Here is a 24,728-nt window from a genome sequence, read left to right as displayed (position 1 = left end):
ATCATGAAATAGACATTTCTTAAGTGTCAAATCCTGTTCAAAAACTAAAAGTAAAAAATTGTATGCATACATAATTCAGAAATTAAGTAGGTATTACGACATAGCTGCCCTTCCCACCTTCTCAAGGGCATGTTCTACCAATCCTTAAGTGAACTTTCTCTACCATAAAGTGACACATTTTTTTTCAAGGGAACAACAACAACAAGACATTGTCACCTAAAGATATGTATTTGTATAAGATGAACGTTAAACTCACAGGCCATTGAGTTTTTCTTAACTTAACATGAAATAAATGGAGCATGGATTTTATAGAAAGCCACCAGTTCGACGATAATAACACGTCCGCTAACACATCAAATGCTTAACGGGAGCATAAAGGGTAATTTCATTCAAGGTGCTAGACCAACATTTCTCGGCACATCGAGAACGTCTCAAATCTCGGAAACCAGGGTTTCGGGTGGAAATTAGTTACCAAGACTTGCAAGAAATAAGAGGGAGAAAGTGGTTTCTTGCAGGTAAATATTTTGACCTGGGAGAAATGCAAGGCGCAAGAAAATACGACGCCCCGCCGCTATAAATATTTCATACGGCGCGTGGCTAGATGGCGCGTACTTCTTGCGCTTTCTCCCAGTTTCTGGCACCTCGCATTTTTGCGTGGCTTGCTTCGCAGTGCAAAAAATGTAGCAAACCTGCAAGAAACGAAACACAGGGTGAAAGTAACCACTTGCAAGAAATAATGGGGAGAAAGTGGTTTCTTGCAGATAAATATTTTGACCTGCAAGAAATGCAGAGTGCAAGAAACTACGCCCGGCGCTATACTTTATACGGCGCGTGGGTAGATGTCGCATATTTCTGGTACTTTCTCCCAGTTTCTTGCACCTCGTATTTCTTACATTTCTTAATTTGCACTGCAAATTTTGCAGTACAAGAAATTTAGCAAACGAGCCACGAAATACGCATATTGCATGTATTTCTTTCACCCAGTTTCTTGCACCTCGCATTTCTCCCTTCCCAGTCCAAGAAATGAAGCAAACTCGCAAGTCCCGAAACCCTGTCAGCAACCTTCAATCCAAGCCACCAAGAAAAGTACATGTGCAAAGACACCATATATACAAAATGACAAATTTGCAGTGTCACATTTTGTCTCATGGCTCATTTGTCAACGCTCATCGTCGTCTCGCAGTTTATTTGCCAGCAGCAGTGTTTCCTCGCCTCAATTAGTCTCAACGGGGTGCAACCAAATGTAGCGAAGGACTTCCCAGATTCCGTGAATCTAATCCACTACTTACATTTAACATGCTGGGCTTATATAAGTAATCGTGCTGGTGGTGCTGGTGAGTGAGTGTCTGGTTTCTGTTCCTCATTAATTACAACATTTATGATACACGTGATCTTTCAGAAACTGGGATCTGTGAGTTTTTAATACTTTAGACAACTTTCTCCGTCGTGGATCAAATTTCATGGATCAGCTAATCCTTAGTCGGCTTAAATTTGCAGTAGTTTTCAAAATTTCGCCTTAAATTTGCAATAGTTTTCAAAATTTGATGGATCAGCTTAATTAGCTAAGTTTAGATTTGCAATAGTTTTCAAAATTTGTGGGGTTGGATTAGTCTAACAAATTGCAATAATTTACACATTTGTATATGTGATTCTTTCGTAGTTTAGATTTCATAAATTTGCATGGAGTAATTATTGGTGCAAAATTTTTGATTAAAAAACTGACATAATTTACATATGGGATTCCCTCGTAAGTAGTTTAGATTTTGCAAATTTGCATGGAATAATTATTACTGCAAAATTTTAGATTAGCAAATTGCCCTAATTTGCATATGTATGCGAATCCCTTATACATAGTTTAGATTTTATAAATTTGCATGGAATACTTACTACCGCAATATTTTATATTAAAAAACTGCATTAATTTAAATACATGTGTGATTCCCTCGTAGTTCAAATTTCATAAATTTTGCAAAATTTAAATTAACAAATTGCCCTAATTTACATACATATGCGATTCCTTCATAGTTTAGATTTCATAAATTTGCATGGAATACTTATCACCGCAATATAATTGCTACTTATCAATGCAAGCGAAATTAGGTGTCGGACACTTTATAAAATGACTTTGCCATGTAATCTCTCCCCAAATTAGACCCCTGAACTTATCGCCAGCCAGTTTTATGGGTGACGTTTAATCCTAATTAAATTCTGGCCGAGCTGTGTTTGCTCACGATACGGTTCGTTCCATGAAAACATCAAGGCGACCACAAGTACCGGAGGAAAAGGGTGACATTTAGTATGTGTTGCAGCTTAAATCCCTCTTTTTATGCGATTCATTTGGCTCCAATATTTCCCCGCTCGGATGTTTAGTTGGATTGCTTTTATTTAGCACGCATTGCATACATACGAGTACGAGAACGACGTTAGGCTGCCCTACATTCGTGAAACGTGGACCTTCTAAAACTGCAATTCAGAATTCAAATAATCGTTTACATACACCTTTTGGACTTAAATCCTTTGATGGTTGGTAAATAAATCGAATGCGTCGGAATTTTTTAGGGATGGGCAAATTGATTGCAAGCAAATACGGATAAATTAATTTCGGTTTTCTGGAACACGTCAAACTGTAAATAGTAGTAAAACTCGTCATAAATAAAGCAAGTGAAAAATTTGTTTAAATACAGAAATCTGCAAACATCGGCTTCAAATAGGGATAAATTAATTTAGGTCTTGTGGAACAATTCAACCTGAAAATTACAGTGTGTAATAATGATAAGCTTTGTTTGAGTGCAAAAATCTGATTTGCAGACTGAAATATTTCCTAGTTTAGTATTTTAGACACAGTTGAGATGGTTATCCGACTTTCCGATAAAGTATCATTAGAACATTTCGGTTTTATTTTTTCGACCGATAAATTCAGGGTTGGTTCGGATGGATAGTTTTTCATCTGAAAAATTTGGATTTGATTCGGATGGATATTTTTAGCCGAAATATTAAGATTCTGTTTGGATGGATTAGACAAAGTTTATTCCAATAGACTTAAATAAATTACAATCCATCACAAACTGAAATTTCAATTATTTACTAATTTGTAATCTTCAATTAGTAATTTGGCCAGCTCTGGACTGATTTGTTGATATATATATATGTACACACGTGTCCTGGTTTACGAATGGCGCTACTTCACAGGCCGAGCGGAAATGAATTGAAACTCTCAAAATCATGACAATGCGATCCCCTCCTTTTGACCAGAGATTGCACGATCGAGTTCATTTGGCATTGTCCAGATCAGGAATGGATATCCTCCTCCACCTCTTCTGCACAATAGAAATGGCAATAATCATTACACGCTGGTGCTGCTGCAGATGCCATCAGAGATCAAATTCTGATCCGATTCGTTCCATGACGTCAATGAAGCCGGTGAAAACTTCTTACAAACTTTCTCTTTTCCAGAATTTCGCTACAAAATGGATACATTGTCCACATGCCACCAACCAAGTTAACAATGAAAGGGTTGGAGTTAATATCTATTTTTGTTCAAAATTCCTTCACAAAAGCCATATCAAACATTGATGAGTAGCAAACAGAAAATTACTAAGGAGCTTGAGCTACTTTATGGGATGATTTTGTCCGTCCGTCTGTCTGTCTGTCGGCAGGATAACGGGAGAATCGATCAAGATAATCAAAATCTGTTTGCGGCATCATATATATGACCCGGGGGGCAAGCTCCTATTAACTTTTGGGGTTACTCGGGCCAATCCCCCTCGAGGTCAGGGGGGGTGTGGTCGGGGGTACAATGAGATTTGTTTACTTCTGGATGAAATACAGTGAAATTAAGTGTTACCCCGCTCTGTCGTGGGCTTGGTTGGGATAAAATGAGACTGAATCTACTTTTTATGTTGTTTACTACGGTTTATTATAGGATGAAAGCGTATTAAACGAGGACTTTGTCCGCCTGTCTGTCAGCAAGATAAAGGGAAAACCCATCGACATAATCGAGATCGGTTTGGGGCATCATACATACGGCCCCAAGGGGGAGGATCCTATCAACTTTTGGGGTCAATTGGACCCCCTCCCCCTCGAGGTCAGGGGCTTTAGTCACCTATTTTTTGGGGTAATTACTTGTTTCACCCCATTCCTACATTTCGTTTACAAGGGTTTATTCTCACTTCAGTGTCACATCACCTCACCAAACGCGACGAGTAAACAAGTGACGTTATACATACATAAAGAAGCTTAAAAAGTAAATGTCCAACTGTAACAACACGACGACTGAGTAGAGAAACCAGATCCGACCAGAGAAAGGGTTTTACCAGCCGGGAGCAGGAAAGCTAATATTTTTGCTTGCACTGTCACTCTCCACTTTCAAGAACACGTCAACCCTGCTCTTGGTATCCAGGAGCTAATAAATCCGAAAAAGGAGATGTGCATACATACTCCGGTAACCGACTTTCACCAACTTTCACCTTTCGGTGAGAGATAATATCAGATTATTCGTGACATATCCATACGCTCGTTGTCATTGCGAAGGACTGTGCATGCAAAAATTTTCAGACAACAGGAAATATCACGGTGACATTGAAACTAGGAAAAACAAACATTAAAATCAATAAATTCCAGGAAATTTAAAGAATATTTTAGGCGCAATGTGTGCAAATGACACCTTTTTCGCCTCCTACGATGTATCACCATCATAAACAGTGGCCGCGGACGCTGTGAGGACATCTGGGGACGCTAACATTTTAGGATAGGGGGGGGGGTTGCACAAGATGAGTAGGTGATAGGGACTTCAAATAACCTGGGGGGCATTGTCCCTCTGTCCCCACGCTTCCGCGGCCACTGATCCTACAAACATATCCCTACGACGTGCTACTACATACTACGCTGCCTACTAATCCTGAAATTAAGTCACCTCCGACCTCCTGTCTTCTAGTGATTTATTGAAGAGGGAAGAAAGCAGGTTTCAGGTATCTCCCTTCACTGCACTCTTCGACTACGCAATCTTGAAATTAGTCGGGTAACCCAGCCTATCATTCCATTCGAGACGCAAGGAGAGCTCCAAAGTCAACAAAAACAGTGTCCTATTTAATATTAAAGAGCCTGGAAGGAAGGAAGGAAGGCAGTGTTTCGTTTGCTACATTTCTTGCACTGTGAAACAATCCAGGTAAGAAATGGGAGGTGCTAGAAATTGGGAGAAAGTGGGAGAAATGTGCGCCATCCAGCTACGCGCTGTATGAAGTATGCGCGGCGACGTGTCGTTTCTTGCGCCTTGCATTTCTTGCAGGTCAAAATATTTAGCTGCAAGAACCCACTTTCTCTCCGTTATTTCCTGCAAGTGGTTATTTACTTTCACCCGAAACACGGGGTCAGAAGTGACTACTTGCACCCAGTGTTTCATTTCTTGCGGGTTTGCTACATTGGTGTGATCAGCACCAGTGGTACGGGTTACATCTTGCACTGCAACGCAAGAAATGCGAGGTGCAAGAAACTGGGGAGAAAGTGCAAGAAATAAACACCATCTAGCCACGCGCCGTATGAACTATTGCAACAAGAATTAGTTTCTTTCGCCTTGCATTTCTTGCAGGTCAAAATATTTAGCTGCAAGAAACCACTTTCTTCCTATTATTTCTTGCACGTGGTTACTTTCACCCGAAACAAGCTGTCAGCAGTTACTACTTTCTCCCAGTGTTTCGTTTCTTGCAGGTTTGCTACATTTCTTTCACTATAAAACATTAAACGCAAGAAATGCGAGGTGCCAGAAACTAGGAGAAAGTGCAAGAAATACGCGCCATCTAGCCACACGCCGTATGAAATACAGCGGCTGGGCATAGTTTCTTGCACCTTACATTCCTTCCAGGTCAAAATATTTCCCTGCAAAAAAACCACTTTCTTCCCATTATTTCTTACAATTGGTTACTTACTTTCACCCTAAACACTGGAGAAAGTATACCAACTAAGAAAGTGTGTGGGGAGAAGGTCAAGTCACGCCTCAGTCAGTCGTCGCGCGGGTGGGTAGCTGGCTATGGCTTTGACTTTGACATTGCTTATAGCACGCACATGGTAAAGATAACCGAGCCCTGCATAGTGGGGAACTTTTCCGTAGGGTTTGCATATACGTGGGTAAGATGAAGTGGGAACAGAAGAGATTACATTTTGGGTGATGTCTTTTTTTCCTGCGAAAAGAAAAGATTGAGTGATGATAAATCGTGCTGGGAGAAAGTACAACGTGAAAAAAGTTGTTATTTGGTTGGATTTACTTTCCGTCTTCTTATTACTCACTGTCACCATTAGCGGTGTATCCATCCACGCCATCAATGTGATGGGCATGAATCTTTGAGCTTGTCTGGCTAATCTATAGACGAGGAAGGAAAGGAAAAGAAAAGTTGATATCGAGGAGAATGTTTTGGTGGAAAGTATATCGTTGGATTTGGAGAGTGTCCTCCTGTATAAGAAATATTCAAAATGGGTTGGGTTATTTTAAAATTTGTTTTGGTGTTGTTGATGACATTAGATCTGTTGTGTCTACGGAGAGTTGTTTACTTTCCCCGAATTTGCTAGTTTACTTACGCAAAAATGGAGGTATCCCAGCGTATGCGATCCGATTTTGAGCAAATCAGTGTAAATTGATTAGAAATTTGATTAGTATGAAATTTGCGAAAGACACGATCTCCCAATGGGCGCGTTTGGCAGGGATATTTGCATCCCAAGAGGAGAAAACGCGTCATAAGGTTGACAAATTTTACATGCACTTTCCAACTTTACTGTGCGTTTTCTCCTCTTCGGATGCAAATATCTCTGCCAAACGTGCCCATTGAGAGATCAGGTCTTTTAAAAATTGCATACTAATTAAATTTGTGATCGACTGACACTAAGTTGCTCAAAATCGGAGAGCATACGCGTGGAGACCTCCATTATACGTACATGCAAACACGAAACTACCTAATTTTAAGAGTTCCAACCTTAGTTTTCATCTCAGATTGATTACCCTATGATAAATTAGTAAGTTACAAAGTAGACTGGGTCAATTCTAGGAAAACAATGACATTACTTTCAGGTGTTTACCTGAAAGGTAAACACCTGAAAACAGGTGTTTACCTTTGTAAACAAAGGTAAACACCTGTAAAACTTTAAATAAATATTTCCTCCAAACTTTCCTTCAAAACAAGACTGTCACTTTGGGACATGTTTAATGTATCTTATTTACAACTTGTAAATTACAAAGAGAGTTTGTCCATATTTTCCAGAAAACTGGAAATAATATGAATGAATAAATGTCTAAATGAGGGATTTGTTTGCACCATTGTTTAAAATTATTTGTATTTACATAAACCCTCGAGTCTATGTACATCTTAGGTCGATAAATGTAAATACCATGCAAAATGATTTGATAAAGACAATCTAGAATCATCCAGAGTGCATCATTTTCTATCTGCGCTTCGCACAATTTGGCTTTATCGCTGACTACGAGTTTGTCTCGTAAATTACGAAGAATGGAGATAATTAGTTTGTAAATTGCACAATATGATATCGATTAAGCTTCCAGCTAAATATGTATCTACGACACGTGTTACTTTGTGGTCTCATGGCTCCTTCTAGAATACAGTGGCCGCGGAAGGGTGGGGACAGAGGGACAATGTCCCCACGGTTATTCGATATCCGCATCATCTCCCATTCTTATATAAACCCATCCCTCCCTACCCTACAATGGAAATGTCCCCACATGTCCCCACGGCTTCCGCGGCCACTGTTTATGGACATATGACTCCAACTTCTACGTATGTATGGGCAGTGGCCGCGGAAGCGAGGGTGGGGACAGAGGGACAATGACCCTACGGTTATTCGATGTCCCCATCATCTCCCCATCTTATACAAACCCCTCCGTCCCCTATCCTACAATGTTAACGTCCCCCCAGCTTCCGCGGCCACTGCATAAATACACCAGCATTTTCGGAAAATATGAATATTCCAAATCTGGAAATTAATTAGACTTGTCCTTTTGTTAAGTGCTGGAATAATGACACGAGTGAGTCGTCTGCGAGCAATAAATTCCAAGCGTGTGTCTCCCAAGAAAGAAAACTATGTCCATTTTGGTCAAACTACAGCCCATTAATTGTCCTCTTTTAGTTCATGACTTGTTTCAGAAATTATGGGGATAGGCAAGTCAACGCAACCTAAATGTTGTTGGAGGCAGGATAGGAAACATGTTATGAGAGGGGAGGAAATCATAGATGCCAGATTAGCGAAATACGACAAATATGTAAGGTTGGGACAAAGAGTGGCCGCGGAAGTGGACAGAAGGATAATGTCCCCATGGTTGTTCAATGTCTCCATCATCTGCCCAAGTTATGTAAACCCCTCCCTCCCCTGTCCTACAATTCTAATGTCCCCAGATATCTCCACGGTTTCCGCGGCCACTGTGTATTACAAGTAGAATAACATCCATTCGTATAGTGCTACATAATAATCTTTAATCCACCCAATTTGGTTACACTTTATTCATTTGAGACGCATTTCTCAGCAACCTTACAGCATGAGAATTGGTATTCTTCTAATCTGTTTGTAAATACGGTGAATAAAATAATGTATAGGTACGCAGCCACATTCTTGCTAAAGTATCCAGCCAAGCCATGTCTTATGCCCATTCTCAACAAATGGGTCCCATTACATGGACATAAACATGCAGGTTATTAAGTACTTACTTTGGATGTATGTGGCCCATAGTATTAAATGATTTTATGATCAACAGTTACATTTTAGGTTTAATAATTCCATCCCCCAAGCAAAAGCAAGCAATTCTATAAAGAAGAATGGACTGCATAATATTTAATGGGTTATGTATGTATGATGCTTATTTGCATATGTATTCTTTTATGAGTTTGTTTACCCAAAATCTTGAAATATAGAATTATTTGAACACGTTATGCTATGCATGAAACCAGCCAAATACCAGGAAATGTGTATTCCACGTGGAAAATCATTTCTGATGGTAAACAATCCTAGAAGAAGTTGTACAAATCCGTTGTAAACTACATAACTTTGCCAACTTTGTTATAATTCAGAAGCCATGAAAGTGTAGAATTTAATTGGAAATGTGATCAAAGGTGAGGTGATTGACGTTTACATGGGTTTAATGATAAGTAAGTTGCAAACTTTAAAAGTTTAATTTCCCATTAAAATCTTAAACAGATACTGTTACATTCATATCTGGTATAGTCACGCAGCTATTAATTTCTCCGTGTTAAAGTTGCTTGGTGTTAAAATTATACCGGTCGGTACAAATTTACTACCGACATGGTAAAACTTTAATACGGAGCTATTATTACATATGGTATCACTTATCAATACCACTTGGAATTATTTTAATACTGAATTTCTCCGTGTGTACAAATATACGTAGGTCTTATCTGATAACCTACTTTAGAAGTTTCTAATTCAACAATTTGCATTTCATCCACTGTTATTACTATTTTTCCATACTTGAAAATTGGCAAAGTATGTATATCCCTTTATTAGCTTGTATAAGGCACAATTTTCTGACAACCCAGCCCCACTCTCATTTCTTCCGACTTTCATAAAAATTCCGATAGACAAACCAGATTTCTCCGGACATCTTGCAATGTCAACTAATGGAGATAACACTTGTAGTAAAATAATGCTTTCCCTCCAGTCACGCGGATGGAGCCGTTTGACACATCCGTTTTTATATGAATGGGACGTGTTTGTGACTTTGCGTGGTTCAACAGTGGCCGCGGAAGGGTGTGAGGACTTCTGGGGACATTAAAATTGTAGGATGAGGAAGGGAGGGGTTTATATAAGATGGGGAAATGATGCGGACATCGAACAACCGTGGGGACATTGTCCCTCTGTCCCCACGCCTCCGCGGCCACTGTTCTATTGGCATTCACTGTGGAGCATGTTCACTCAGTGGCCGCGGAAGCTGTGTGGACATCGAAAATGTAGAATGGGAGGGAGAGGTCTATATAAAATGATGCGGACATCGAACATCCGTGGGGACATTGTCCCTCCGTCTTCCGCTTCCGCGGCCACTGTTCATATAAACATAATAGGATATGTATATATGTACATATGTCCAGCAAATTGGGGAGGAAATATCGATAATGGAAAGGACAAGGATAATATTTGTTAGAAAAGCTTTCTCCCACTTTTCCAGCGCCATTGTCCAGCAGAGGAAAATTCCTCCATTTCACTCAACGGTAATGCTAAATCAATAATATCTCTCCAATCTGGTGCATGGCAGTCTGTTTTAATCAGGCAGGCAGGATGCATGACATGACGTAGATATGTCTATAATAATTATGGATTGTTCTTATGATGTAAGTAAGCAGGAGACTCTGTGAGTGCCCATGAAAACTAAAACGTGCAAGGCGAGTAATTCAATTCTTCCAAAGACAAGGCTTAATTGACAAGTAATTTTTCTATACAAGTGCTGGATACATTTTGCCCAATTTCGGAAGTAATTTGGAGACAATTGTCCACTCTGGTGATAAAGTATGCGTAGTAATAACATCCTTGTTTGGATGGAGGTACGTTATGCAGACATGTGTGGCGTATAGCGTATTTATGAAGTGGGGCCAGACGCTTATTAGGATCGTTTTGTCCGTCGGTCTGTCTGTCCGTCTGTAAAAAGGGTAATGCCTCGACATAAAACGCCGTTTTCGCCATTGTGCTTCTAATTTGTGACCCTCGGTCGACTTCGAAAATTGAATCCTTGCGGGCAAGGTCAAGGTGACCCTCTGGCGTGAGGTCAAACGCCAAGGTGGACCTTAATTTTCATGTGGGGTGTTATTTTCAAGGAAATTTCACCGAAAATTCAACGCAGTACATATTTATTTTTGACCTCCGACCAATCCATGACCTTGAGGATGAGGTCAAAGGTCAAAAAATACAATATTTTAAAGGAAATTTCAATCGCTTTGACTTGACGCCACTTTCTTATATTCGTTTGCCACGGTTTTATTAGAATATTGCCAAAACCACCACGACTGTTCTTCTCTATCTGAGAAGTTCACCTGTAAGCGACACACATGGCACCACGTAATATTGGGTGACACTTGGGATAAATAACTGCTTACGTAAAAAAAACTGCAGACAGAACAGAGGTGGACAACTTAATTTATTGAATGTGCCAAGCTGACATTAGCACTAATTTGCGACTTGGCAGGTCCTCATTTGCTTTGCTACACATGTTCATACGTATTTTATTCAGCAATGTGTACGTAATCCGATATAGGAAAATTATTGTGGATGAAAACCTAGGAAAATTGATTACAAGATAGTACAATAAGTGGAAATATGTATGTACAAATGTCAGCAGTGGCCGCGGAAGGCGTGGGGACGGAGGGGGGACAATGTCCCCGCGGTTATTCGATGTCATCATCGTCTGCCCATGTTATATGATCCCCTTCCTCCCCTATCCTACAATGTTAATGTCCCCAGATGTCCCCACGGCTTCCGCGGCCAGTGTATATGTCAGTAGTGTAATCGGGACTGTTAATAGTATGCTTGCAGGTCGTAATTAATATGGCTTTGTGGTAATTTAAACAAGGTAATAAAGCCAATGAGTATGACCTGCGACAGCAATAATTTTGTCACGTCACATACCAGTGGCCGCGGAAGCTGTGGGGACATCTGGGGACATTTCCATTGTAGGATAAGGGAGGGGTTTATATAACATGGGGACATCGAATAACCGTGGGAACATTGTCCCTTTGCGTCCCCACCCTTCCGCGGCCACTGCGCATGCATGCCTTATACTGACCTTAATAATAATATAGCCATTAACAATTTCTGTATAAGGCAGCAATTTCAATAAAGCAATTTCACTGGGCAGTTAAATTAACTGCTGCATAATAAATATTTAAAATCCTGTAACATACGGCTTAAAATAAATGAGTGTATAATTGACGACGTGAGACAAAAGTTATCTCATTTTGCGCTTTCAACTTCCTAATAGATTTCAACGTACGTTTACAAACCAAGAAGCCAATTGAAAAGTAAAACAAAAGCATAAATTTAGCCCATTCAACGGCAGGCTGACTGGCTACTGCACTCTTAAAAATAATGTTATCCTTGTGAGAAGTAAATACACTCTGAATTCTGTGTCAAGTAAGGGGCCGTCCATAAATTACGTAATGCAAAAATCACGATTTTCTAGACCCCCCCACCCCCCTTTAACATGTGTAACATATGCACGATATCATTGAAGCCTTAGATCCCACCTTCCCTCCCCCCTCTTGCGTTACGTAATTTATGGACGTCCCCTAAACTATACAAAATCCGGAGTAACGTTAATTTGACTTAAAGAGTAAAGTTTCCTCTGGATTTTGTATACTTTTCTGAATTTAGAATTCGGAGGTCATTTCCTTTTCAAAAAGGTAACATTATTTTTTAGGGTGTGCCAAGACCTTGACTTGTCAGTTGTAAAGTAAACTAATAAGTAGTTAAGTTACCAGAAAAAGAGAGTACGGGTATATTTACAGAAAGTTTCAAAGTGCAGTAGTATTTAGTAGCGTATGTAACTTTACAGACCTAGGGCTACCGTAGAGCAGATTTCGTGTATGTAAATGACGAGTTCCTTTAAAGTCTTCACATGCAGAGTTTCCAGAAAACCAGACCCAGTAAAAAGACCCACTAAATCCCCGAATATCTGTATCTTCATGATTCATCATTCATCCTAATAATACATACACCGTCAGAATTCACCAAAATCCAACGTCAATAAATAAATAAATAAAAACAAGAAAAAATGATAGCTCTCTTTCATCACTAGATCATCGTAATATTTAGTATTGTATTTAAAACAGGGCTGAGAGGAAAGGAATTCCAGAAAAATACAGCCAAGGATTTGCACCAGAATTACATAATGTTTCCTACACTTCAAGAGTCGTCTACAAAATACAATCGCCGCGGAAGGGTGTGGACAGAGGGGCAATGTCCCCACGGTTATTCGATGTCCCCATCATCTCCTCATCTTATATAAACCCCTCCCTCCCCCATCCTACAAGGTTAACGTCCCCACGGCTTCCGCGGCCACTGTATCAGAATAAATGCTGAACTCCTCACTTGTGAATTGCGTAAGATGACTCAAACTTTAACAATTTGTTGAATCCTTTCTGCTTGCTCCACTTGCAACAATTTTATGAACGGCATTTTTTCTTACATTTAGAGGATTTGTCCATGTCAGCAATTCCATTCGTTGTTGTCATCACTTAACAAATCATCAACATGTATACGTAACGTACTGCGTACAGTAGATGAATGAGAATGTATGACTTCATTGTCAACATAATTACACAAACTAAATGAATACGAGGAAAACATGTTTTAATTTCAGATCGCTACGCGGAACGTGTAAATAGAAAGTTTTCTTGGAAAAAAAACTGTTAAATGTTGGGAACAGAACTTTTCATACACATATTTACATGAATCTACGACATAGATGATCAAACTCTGGTAAATACAATTTACTTTTCAGTGTTTCGGGTGCAAATATGTAACCAAATGAAAAAAATAGCGGGTGAAAGTAGTTTTTTGCAGGTATTTTACGTGGAAGAAATGTAAGGCGCAAGAAATTATATACGCTCCGCCGCTATATTTCATACGGCGCGTGGCAAGAATTTCTGGCACTTTCTCCCAGTTTCTTGCACCTCGCATTTCTTGCGTGGCTTACTTCACAGCACAAAAAATGTAACAAACCCGCTAACAATGAAACCCTGCCAATTTTGGTATTTATAGCTAATTACACAAATTGAATATCCACATAAAAAGTGAAATGTGTATGCTCAGAAATTCTATCTATAGAATTTGTTTCATGTGTGGTGGTACAGCATGTTTATTGGTAAACTTTCACTATTGTTGTTGTTATTGTCCCATAAATAAGCACAGTTGTGACTATTTTCCTACATTTGGACGTGTCAATCCTCCCGTGGAAAGTATTTACGGTCTGATGTGGGATGCCATATATAAAGTAGGGGTTCATCAATCATCAATCGTCCCACGCACTTTCACCACGCTTTTCTCTAATGGTAGTCCCCCTTGAGCAGGGAAAGTGTTATTTATCATGTTTTGATTGTTGTGTTGTGCGAGTAATGCATCAGCCAGCCTTAATTACTGATTTCTCTTAATTTTGCTGAGTACATTTTGGTCTGCACGGCTAAATCCAGTCGGTAAATACAGTGGCGTACATACACATGTGCTTACCACCCAGTGGCCGCGGAAGCGTGTGGACAGAGGGACAATGTCCCCACGGTTATTCGATGTCCGCATCATCTGCTTGTCGTATAGAAACCCCTCCCTCTCGTATCTCACAAAGTTAATGTCCCCAGATGTCCTCACGGCTTCCGCGGCCACTGCTTTCTATCCCCCACCTACCCACTTTATCCGTCGTATTGTATTAAAAAGTGGTTCATTCTAACACCACAGGTACCATTCGTATAATGACCAGTGGCCGCGGAAGGGTGTGGGGATAGAGGGGCAATGTCCCCACGGTTATTCGATGTCCGTATAATCTCCCCATCTTATATAAACCCCTCCCTCCCCTATCTTACAATGCTATTGTCCCCACAGCTTCCGCGGCCACTGGGTAAATATGAAGTAGTCAAAACAAGTATGAAACTAAATTATTTACTTGCTTAGCATGTATGTAACTAACTAAAACGAGCACTTGCGAGAATGGAATTTCTACGTTGTTAGCAAATATTTTTCGCGAATTTTAAGCATCATCATCAACAGCATGCTAATAAATATTTGAACTACGCAACAATTAAACGAATTATTACGATCGCGACAGATTGAGTTCATTTCTCTGTCTAATAAATAAACCATGAAAATAAAGTCCCGTCAGCTCCTCCCCCCAAAAAAATATTTATTTAGCTCGCACTTCATAAATTAGTCTAAAATAGCGTAAAATTAGGCTAAAATCCGTGAAAAATGTTGCTTCTAACTCGTTGCAACAGTTTGAAAAGATTTGTAAGGTTGGGGGACGTAATGCACACAATTCATTTAATCAGTGGGTGGTTTTGCGGAATTTGGCTCACTTTCGCTACATTTCACACATTCGATCTGGCAACATTTCTCCACAGTTGGCTGAAGCATGGGCAATTAAATTAAACCCGTCACATCTGCTATTTAGCGGATTTTATAACGTTGTGGAGGACGGAAAAAAGTCAGAGAGAGCAGTGGCCGCGGAAGGGTGGGGGGACAGAGGGACAATGTCCCCAGGGTTGTTCGATGTCCCCATCTTATATAAACCCCTCTTTCTCCTATCCTACAATGTTAATTTTAATGTCCCCAGATGTCCTCACGGCTTCCGCGGCCACTGAGAGTTCGAGGGTGCAGTTGCTAGCTATATAAATATGCCATGCATCTGTTTAATCTTCGCCTGATTGGTGAGAGAGAGAGGAAATTTATTGTCTCTGTAGTGCATTTGGGTTTTAACGTAATTTGACGGTTCAACAAGTCCGACGGAATTAGGGAACGTCCATATATTACGTTATCAAAAAGGTGGGTGGGTCTTTTAGGTCGCCTATCTTTCTCGTGTTAAGGTTAATACGAGAAGGATAGGGAGAGGGTGGGGTGGGTAGGTCTAAAAATCGGAGTTTTTTTTGATGACGTAATGTATGTATGTCCCCAAAGTAGAGTGGCGTGGCGTGGCATTTGAAAAATGCTTGGCGACGTTTTGAAAGGCTCAATTTTTTATTCTGGTTAAAATCTAATCAGTGGCGGCGGAAGTAGGGGGACATTGTACCCCCAGAAATTCAGCAAAATCTTATATTTCCCAGGTTAATAAGCTCCCCACCCTCTAATACCAAAATGCTACGTAGTGTCCCCACACGTCCCCCCAATTTCCGCCGCCACTGAATCTAATAGGACAAAAATTACTGACGTGATGTATGTAATTTCATCAATCATTATGAAAAAATAGTAAAACTACGTATGTGCAATATCGAATCAACGAGCAAACTAAATGCTGAATTGCATCTCAACTTTGCAGTGCAGCTGGTCCCGTTTTGTTTGATTAAACATTTATTCAATAAAAATTGCTGATGCAGCCGCATTTTTGGTTTTATTTCCTGAAATAAAACATGACCATCATGATCATCGTTGCTGATTCAGGTCAAGCAGGTGATGCAGCAGGCAGGCTGACCTTGCGGTGCCACATGATTCACTTATTTTCACGACCGTTGAGTGAAGAGTGGGGCAATAATTTATCAGATGTTGACCACTTTTTATGCAACGCTGGCTGCAATTCGTAATATTTGCAAGGAAAATATATAAGAATCACTCTCATACCCGAGTTTCGGATGATTCAAGATCCAAATTTAATTCGGAGATGTTCTCAACACATTCGTGTGTTTTTCTTTGCAAAATTGAATGAAAAAGGAGATATATTTGCGCGTCCCCAGAGACAGAAATCTGCCAATCTATATCTTTCATCGGGTAGAAAAATTAGATATTTGCCACGTGAAATTGTTTTTTATTAAAATCATCTCGCTCTTGCCCTTGGATATTGTACAATGCGATGGTGTGAAGTGTAAGACTCAGATTTTGTTGAAATTTTGGAATTATGTAGTCCAAGTCAAAATAATGAAAGTTTCTGGGCGATGGTTGGAATTTGTCAGAAATTGTGTAGGTCAAAGTTGAAAAAATTGGCAATTTTTACCAAGCGGAGGAAGGAAACTTAATTCTTTTCGAGAGAAGAAATCGTCCATTTTTCAACTTTGACCTCACAAATTTTGAAAAATTCTTACCATCGCACAAATTGCCTAAAGAAAGGTTCATTGTATCTTGACTTGAATTTCGTAATTCAAAAATTTCAACAAAATCAGAGTTTTACACTTCACGCCCTCGCATCGTTAATCTGATCGAGCAGACAATTTTCCCCGTTGTTCCAGATATTGCAAACACTAGAACGAACCGAACACACATCACCTTCATTCACGAAAAAGTACTTCCGATGCCCTAATATAATTTCACGGTTTTGTCCAAGGTTTAGCTTCCTGGTCCTTTCGTTCGGTGAAAGTATTGGATGAAATTGCACCCGAAATTATGGATAGAAGAACATGTGCAAGGAATGTGAATCCGATTAAATGCCTTTTGCCCTGGTTTTAGGAGAAGATTCTACTTTAATTCCGGCCACATAATTCTAAATGGGATGCCTCCGTTTAAACAAATGAGACGGGTTTGCATGCACTTAATGAAGGAAGGAGGAAGAAGGAAGACTGGTGCAACCGAAATGCAAATAGACCACATTACCTCAACCCCATTTGCCTTGAGCACCTTTTAGTTAATCGATGATTGCATGGATGAAATGGAATCAGGAATCGAGTGTCGAAGAAGACAGACCAATGAACTTTTTAGCAAAAGGGAGGAAAATGATATTTTCTGTGCAAATTTGGAGTTAGACGTGCGATTTATGGTATCAGCTATGATGTTAATGAGAATATGAGTATGTATTCAATGCATTCCTTAACTTTTTCTAAAGTGTGCATGCCTCCGCCACATTATTTTGATGAAGTGAAAGTCGATTTCGATTAAGCAAGACGATTATTGCAAACGTTGCGTTGCAAACGACATGGTTTTTTATAGTTACTGATTATTGACACTCGAAGAAAGTACATAAGTTTCCATTGATTTCTTTCTCATTTCTGCCATTTCTTCAACTAATTCGATTCAGAAAATTACAAGGTTTTTATAGAGGAGGATACCTCTCAAATTGGATGAAATGAAAACATTTGGGAGAAAGCACACTTAATTAATCAGTGACAAATCCAGTGAGAAACTGTCGGAATGAATGTCATAATTTTACCAAGTATGTAAATATATGCACTTCTGTTCCCAATTACCACCCATATTTTGGATTGAAAATGATCACATGCAAGAGAACTCGATCTGATTTTGGAAAGGAATCCGGATCAATTCTGTGGCTAAATATATACAAAAATAATGAGAGATTCGCCCTATCTTCAACCTTTACCAAGTAATCACAGACTTTACTTGATACCTCATGAATACGATAAATCTGGGACACCTTTCCTCTCTCAAGTGATAAAAAAGTGTTAGCTTACTGATTAATATTTCCAAGGATGAGAGAAACCACTATGTTATTTATTCCTTACGTATGTATAACATTTGCATGAATCCAATTTGGCTTAATTACTCCCAGTCGAGTAGAGAAAAGTGTGGAGGGTTAAACAAGGGTGTAATTATTTTATTTATGTAAGTGCACATACGTAACATGAAGAAGAAGCTGGATGAGATGCTGCAACCTTGTCCCTCAACTCGGGCCGATAAAAGATCTTTCTGTCGCAGAAGAACAAATAGAATTAGTTACACATAAAATTAGGAGAAAGTTCAAGCGCAAGGAGGGAAGGGAACAAGCATAATGAACAATAAAAAAAAACTAGCTGTACAGCCTGAGCCCGAGTCAGGTTGTTCTTAATAGATAATTGAGGTGTTTGGTAAGTATGACCACTTAGCGAACTTTTTTTTACAGATTTTGCTCATCTTTTACCTTGATTCATAGTTTTGCAAATTCTACGTGTGTGCAAAATTTCAAATTGATTGGATAAGTTTTGCGAAGGTGATAGATAGAAATACCGAAACTTTCTTTGTTTTTCGACAGATTTTTGAACTTGATTCATAGTTTTGCAAATTCTACCTCTGGAAAATTTTAAATCGGTTGGATACATAAGTTTTACTAGGGTAATTGATGAATACAAATAGACAGACAGACATACGATCATGATGGGTACATAAGCCCTGACTCGGGGTGAAAATCAGTAAATACATATATGAATAAACTAGGTAGGTGTTGCGTGAAACTGATAAATAAATTGTCAATTTTCACATTTCCAGCAACTTTGTTTGATTTATGAGATGAAATGCAAACCCGACACAAATTATGTGTGACTATAAACAAGAGAAAAAAATCACACAATTTATGGACCCCACGCTCCTACATGGGCAAACCAATTACTCCACATTCATTTCCTGTCCTCCTCGTCCAGAATTAGTCTATAACTCTTTCTTGGAGGAAGCCGAGATGAGCTGACAACTGAATAAATGTACACTACCAGCCATGTTTAATTTACTACTAGGACACAGAGAAAGACCAAATATGTTAGTTGTGGACGAGAAAGGTGGTACTTAACCCGGTTCGGAATGGGCTTGATGAATTTAATGAGTGACTATTTTAATACATTACTATCGTCAGTTGTCGTCGCCTTCTTATTTCTGAGAAGAACAGTGGCCGCGGAAGGTGTGGGGACATGTGGGGACGTTAAGATTGTAAGATAGGGGAGGGTGGGGTTTATATAAGATGAGAACATTGAATAACTGTGGGGACATTGCCCCCCTGTCCACACCCTTCCGCGGCCACTGTTTAATTGTAAGAAGAAAGTACAGAAATGCGTGGTGGTGATGATCATGCTCGGCCATGACCGCATCCTAGAAAACAGGAAGCAGCGAAAAAAAACGGACTGGATTTCTTATGATATGTACGCGATGAAAGTTCAGAATCATATAATTTCACCTAGTATCTAGTGGCCGCGGAAGGTGTGGGGACACCTGGGGATATTAAGATTGTATGTTAAGGGAGGAAGGGATTTATATAATGATGGGACCATCTAATAACCGTGGGGACACTGTCCCCACGCTTCCGCGGCCACTGAACATAACCATTAATTATGTAGAGGCCTATTTACCAGAAAAAAATAAACTTCTTTCTTACCTTCGTCTCTCTCCTGCTGCTTCTTCTTCTTTTTTTGCAATTCGTGATCTTCTTGTTTTCGTCCCAGTTGTGCAAAAAATTAGTTCTTTTACATCCGTAATCTTACGCAGTTTGAAAGTGCGTTTTCGTGTTTTCCAGAAATATTTTCCAAGAAGAGAGACCACACTTTTTCGGGTGTTCTTCTTTTTCCATGATTATTTTCAATCTGTCCTTCCTCCAACTGCTTTTTCGTCGTATTTGTGGTTTCGTTACTATTTTTCTTAATATAATTTAGTCCTTAAAACTTACCTAAAAGTAGTAAATTTAATTGCGAATCTGTCCCAATAAAGGAAACAAATTCCGTTATACATTCAATGTAAAAGTATTTAAGTTAACTTCATCTTTTAGTTTTTCTATTCACAGTTTCACGACAAAGTTGAGATTCACATTCAAAACTAGCAAATTAAATTGCGAATTTGTCACAATAATGGAAAATTACATTTAATTTAAAAGTATTTAGGTTAAATTTCGTCTTTTATTTATCCCATTTACTTGAAAATTGTTCTGTTTCAGGAGACAAAATTGAGACTCACTTTCACTCCCAAGAAGTTTGAGAGAAAGCTGAAGAAATGTCACATCACTTCTGTTCCAGGGTAATCATCCTCTCGGGTGGGATGTGGGATGATCCCTTTTTCACCCAAGTTTTTGAAATCTTGAGGTGGAAAAGTTGAGAAAAGTTTTTGGTTTTGTGGTTTGGTTTGCAAAATTGCCAGTGAGAAGAAGAAGAAGAAGAAAAGAGTTGGGTTTCAGTCGACCAACTCGACACGACTGGTTCGTCAGGCAGGAGCAGAAACTTTGGACGGCGGAGGAGATGAGACTGAGCGAGCTCAAGCAGAGAAGAGAGCAAGTTGAGACTGCCAATTTGAGAGCAAAAACCAGTAGGATGAATATACATATGTATACAGCCGAGTTTGCGAGGAAAAGTGAGACGAGGATGGTTCACAAAACAAATAATTTACATCTCAAAGGCAAAGTCCCAGAAGAAATTAAACAAGTAAAAGAGACCGGTGAGTGCGTCGGGTTTGATATCGTCGTCATTATATGTATGCAGGGGCCGCGGAAGCTGTGGGGACATTTGGGGGATTTACATTGTAGGATAGGGGAGGAGGGGTATATTTATCTAAGATGGGTAGATGATGGGGGCATTAAACAACCGTGGGGACAGAGGGGTAATGTCCCCATGCTTCTGTGGCCACTGGTCATTATACGAAATGGTACCTTTGGGTAAGAATGAACCACTTTTTAATACAATACGAGGGATAAAGTGGGTGGGTTGGGAATAGAAAGCAGTGGCCGCGGAAGCTGTGGGGACATCTGGGAACTTAACATTGTATGATAGAAGAAGAGGGGGTTTGTACTTTGTATAACATAGGCAGATGATGGGGACATCGAACAACCGTGGGGACATTGCCCCTCTGTCTCCCCCCACGCTTCCGCGGCTACTGATAGAAAGGGAAAAGATTTGCTGTGCAATTTCGTGGCTCACAGGAATTTTGGTATTATTGGGAAGTTTCGCAGGGTGAGATTCTTTGGAGAGATACGAACATATCGAATCGATGCTGTTTTTGGTATAAAAGTGCCAATAATGGTGGTGTTGGTGGTGGTGGGTGAGCTTTGTTTGTGTCACAAGTGGGATTTGTCGGAAGAAAATCAAAAGTGGATTTATGGCTTTGGACTTGAAATAGAATTCTGGTCCGGTGGGGGCATTTCGGATGGATTTTGACATCCAGGACGAACGAACGTCAAGACACAAGAGTTGTATTAGGTTAGGTGGTGGAATGAAATGAATAATGGAGACGAATCTACATTCTCTAGTGACCAGTTTCATGAATAGGGTTTCGTTTCTTGTGGATATATTTCTTGCACTCCAATGCAAAGAAATGCGAGGTGCAAAAAACTGGGAGAAAGTGCAAGAAAATGCGCCACCAAGTCACGCGCCGTATGAAGTTTAGCGCCGGAGCGTAGTTTTTTTTTGCGCCTTGCATTTCTTGCAGGTCAAAATATCCGCAAAAAAACACTTTCTTGCCGGTTTGCTAAATTTCTTGCACTGGAAAACCAGCAACGGGAGAAATGCGAGGTGCAAGAAACTGCAAAAAATCTGCGACATCAAGCCACGCACCGTATGAAGTATGCCGGCGGGGCGTAGTTTCTTGCACCTTGCATTTCTTGCAGGTCAAAATACCTGCAAAAAACACCTTCTTGCATTATTCCTTGCAATTTGCAAGTTGCAAAAACGTTACTTGTACTCGAAACACTGTTCGTCAATCTTCCTCAGACCGTGGTAAAATTTCCATACAAGTAGCAAGCACTATTATCCATTTTATTGCAAATATGTATGTATTATGTATGTACAATGCTATAAGACCATTGCCAATTATTGTACAAGGTTTGGTGGAGTGGTTTACTTTACATACAAACAAATATTTGGATTTATTTGTTGCTTTTAGTATGAAATATGATATTTATGCAGTTTGGCACGGGCGATTGAGCATGTCCATGATCAACATGGGTGTTGATATCCAGATTGGGAGTGGAAAACTGAGCCAAGTATTCAAATATCTTGACTCTCCAAATTTGGGCAAAGCACCTCACTCAACAAGTTATAGCTAATAGTTTATGATACAGTGTAATATTTTTTATTGCTTATACCAGCAAAAACATGATGTCATGAAAAAAATGTATGTAAATAGGCATGCATCTTACTTATTGAATTAAGTGTCATTGAGCCACCGTGATTTTAAAGTATGTAAGCAAAGTCGACAAAATTTTGCAAGTAAGAAATGCGTACTTACAATGCGATGGTGTGAAGTGTAACCCTCCGATTTGGCTGAAATTTTGAAATTATGTGATTCATGTCAATACAACCAACGTTTCTTCAGGCAGTTTGTGCGATAATCAGAATTTGCCAAAATAGTTGAGGTTAAAGTTGAAAAACGGGCGATTTTTTAGCACGGTAAGGGAATTGAAGTTGTGTTTATTTCCTCCGCCTGGTAAAAATTGCCGGTTTTGCAACTTTGCCCCCAACTATTTTGACAAATTCTGATCATCGCACAAACTGCTGCAAGAAACGTTGGTTGTATTGACATGGACCACGTAATTTCAAATTTCCAACCAAATCGGAGGGTTACACGTCACACCATCCCATTGTTAGTACAAGTGAAAAAATGGAACATTGTTAAATAAAATTATTAGTATTTCTGCCTAATTAGTTGGTATTTTCTGCTGGATCATCTTCTTCCTGCACGAGGAGGTGAGCAGCTTGTTTCTTCACGACGGAATACACTTGTAGGTTAGTTTGAGTGAGAACATCTATCGCAGAGTCGAGGACGAGGGGTCCCATTTTTCCTTCCATGGAAAATAAACAGATTTGTTCTCTAGATGGAAGATATCCCATGGTTATTAGGCCGCCCCCTTTGTCATTCTTCTCTTGGTCGGTTAAGTCTACGACTTCGATTTCTTGACGGGTAGGGTCCAGATAAAAATCTTTTCCGTCGTATAACTGGCGAAACATAAGGTTAATTAATTAATGTTGTAATCAATTAACATTTATTGAAATGAAATACCACACACCAAGGTCGATCCGACTAAAGTGTCGAAAAGAGGAATTCCTGCTTCGAGTAAGGCCATTCCAGCGGCCGTGATGCATGCAGACATTGCAGACCCACCGTCCTCCATTATTGTGAGATAAATCTCCAATATTAGTTTGGGAAACTTGTCCTATTTATACAGAAAAAATAATTTAGGGAACGTTCATAAAATACATATCGCAGCGGAGGGGGAGAGAAGGGTCAGGTTGTTGGTCAACTTGCGCCAAATGTTAAAAAGGGAGTGTAACCCGTTACAAGGGGGAGGGAAGGGAGGAGTCAAAAAATCGCTAATGTTTATGTACTTTATGAACGTTCTCTTATAGCATTTTCATTTATGTAAATTAGTTATTTAATGGATGCATACGTACCAGTAGAATCGTAGCCTCGAGACATTCCTTAATTAAAGTTACATCTCTCTCTGGAACCTTCCCACCAACAAGTTGTACTTCCACGGATAGTAATCCCGTCGTACTAATTGTAAATAGTTAAAGATTTAGTCATTGTTATCATTTATTAATGATATTTCATACAAAAGTCTGTATTATCTACCTGAAATCAACCTTCTTTGGTAAATCCTTGGGCCCTGAGATGATACAGATAACTTTAGTAGTTCCAAGCTCAATGTAGGCTGAACCCTTGGCTCCTTGTCGAATTCCGGTTTGCAAAACTAAATCAAATCAAATGTGGAAGATAATTATTAACAAGTTAATTTAGTAAATAATTGATTGTAAGTAGTTCTCACAAATTGGTCGAATGTTGCTCGTATGCCTGCCATCCTGCCTCAAATTAGTTTCTGGATTAATTAGTGGCAATCTTGGATATAGCGCTTCCGAACGAGTTAGGCCTCGTACACTTTTGAAATCTTGTTCTTCTTCCATCTCGTGTAATGAAATTTGGTTTTCAAAAACTTGTAGACGGATAGGATATATTTCTGGTGTAACGATTTGTGATAATTAAGTCTACAATTAAACCTATAATTTAATTTATAATAGTTTTCTTTTGACAATGTGCGAAAAAACAAGGTTCGTGGTGCATGTGGTTGTTGCTGCAATTCTGGTTCCCACCATCTCATCGTTGTCTCACTTTTTGTCTCATTTTTCGCAAATGCGACTTTCTCCACAAGTTTTGTTAGCTTTCTCCTTCATAATTTTTTTAAAAGTGTGCAAATTGTGTGCTAAAAATTGGCAAATTGGCATGAAAATTGGCACAAAAATTGGCACACCTTTATAAGTAATCTTTATTTAAATTTCAGGAATTGTGATCAATAAAGATCATTTTTTATGCATTTTTATAAGCCTGGCAGCGAATTTTAGGCAAAGTTCCAAAAACTTTCCAAATTTTGAACAGAGTTT

The 24,728-nt window shown here is 39.4% G+C and overlaps 2 protein-coding genes across 9 annotated transcripts in view; both read right to left on the bottom strand.

Moving 5' to 3' along the window:
• Positions 1–20,615, bottom strand: part of LOC110856351 — a 46,725-nt gene extending 26,110 nt beyond the window's left edge. Inside the window, exons 1-2 of one of the 3 annotated variants that reach the window (XM_035856974.1) lie at positions 20,039–20,615; positions 19,751–19,973 (exon numbers count right to left, since the gene is read on the bottom strand). The gene's annotated coding sequence lies outside the window, so the exon portion shown is untranslated. Of the gene's footprint in view, positions 1–18,251; positions 18,313–19,750 lie in introns of those variants that run through there. The other 2 variants (XM_035856973.1, XM_035856975.1) reach the window with 2 other exon arrangements.
• Positions 20,616–22,396: 1,781 nt separating this feature from the next.
• Positions 22,397–24,440, bottom strand: LOC110856228 (exosome complex component MTR3). Of its 6 annotated transcripts, none has more exons than XR_004836290.1 (6): positions 24,119–24,440; positions 23,926–24,043; positions 23,745–23,847; positions 23,360–23,506; positions 22,918–23,288; positions 22,397–22,576 (listed from the first exon to the last, which is right to left on the bottom strand). XR_004836290.1 is itself a non-coding variant. In XM_035856988.1 (6 exons), exons 1-5 carry the CDS (start codon positions 24,252–24,254, stop codon positions 22,995–22,997), a joined length of 798 nt encoding a protein of 265 aa, XP_035712881.1. In that variant the 5' UTR covers positions 24,255–24,440; the 3' UTR covers positions 22,397–22,576; positions 22,961–22,994. The 6 variants fall into 6 exon arrangements, 3 of the variants coding, with proteins under 3 accessions (XP_035712881.1, XP_035712882.1, XP_035712883.1); XR_002548556.2 differs by having other exon boundaries at positions 22,927–23,288; XR_004836291.1 differs by having other exon boundaries at positions 22,944–23,288.
• Positions 24,441–24,728: the final 288 nt, after the last annotated feature.

Source organism: Folsomia candida, unplaced genomic scaffold, assembly GCF_002217175.1.
Source record: "Folsomia candida strain VU population unplaced genomic scaffold, ASM221717v1 Fcan01_Sc015, whole genome shotgun sequence".
NCBI classification, from domain to species: Eukaryota; Metazoa; Arthropoda; class Collembola; order Entomobryomorpha; family Isotomidae; genus Folsomia; species Folsomia candida.
Note: the sequence above shows the minus strand (reverse complement) of the source record. Positions and strands in the feature narration are given on the sequence as shown.

Bases quoted from the DNA above. Each gene is read 5' to 3' on its own strand.
- LOC110856228 (XM_035856988.1), bottom strand. From the start codon at position 24,254: ATGGAAGAAGAACAAGATTTCAAAAGTGTACGAGGCCTAACTCGTTCG. The intron at 24,044-24,118 runs GTGAGAACTACT...GATTTGATTTAG, and splicing joins GAGCAACATTCGACCAATTT to TTTTGCAAACCGGAATTCGA. The intron at 23,289-23,359 runs GTGTGTGGTATT...ATGTTTCGCCAG, and splicing joins CTTTAGTCGGATCGACCTTG to TTATACGACGGAAAAGATTT.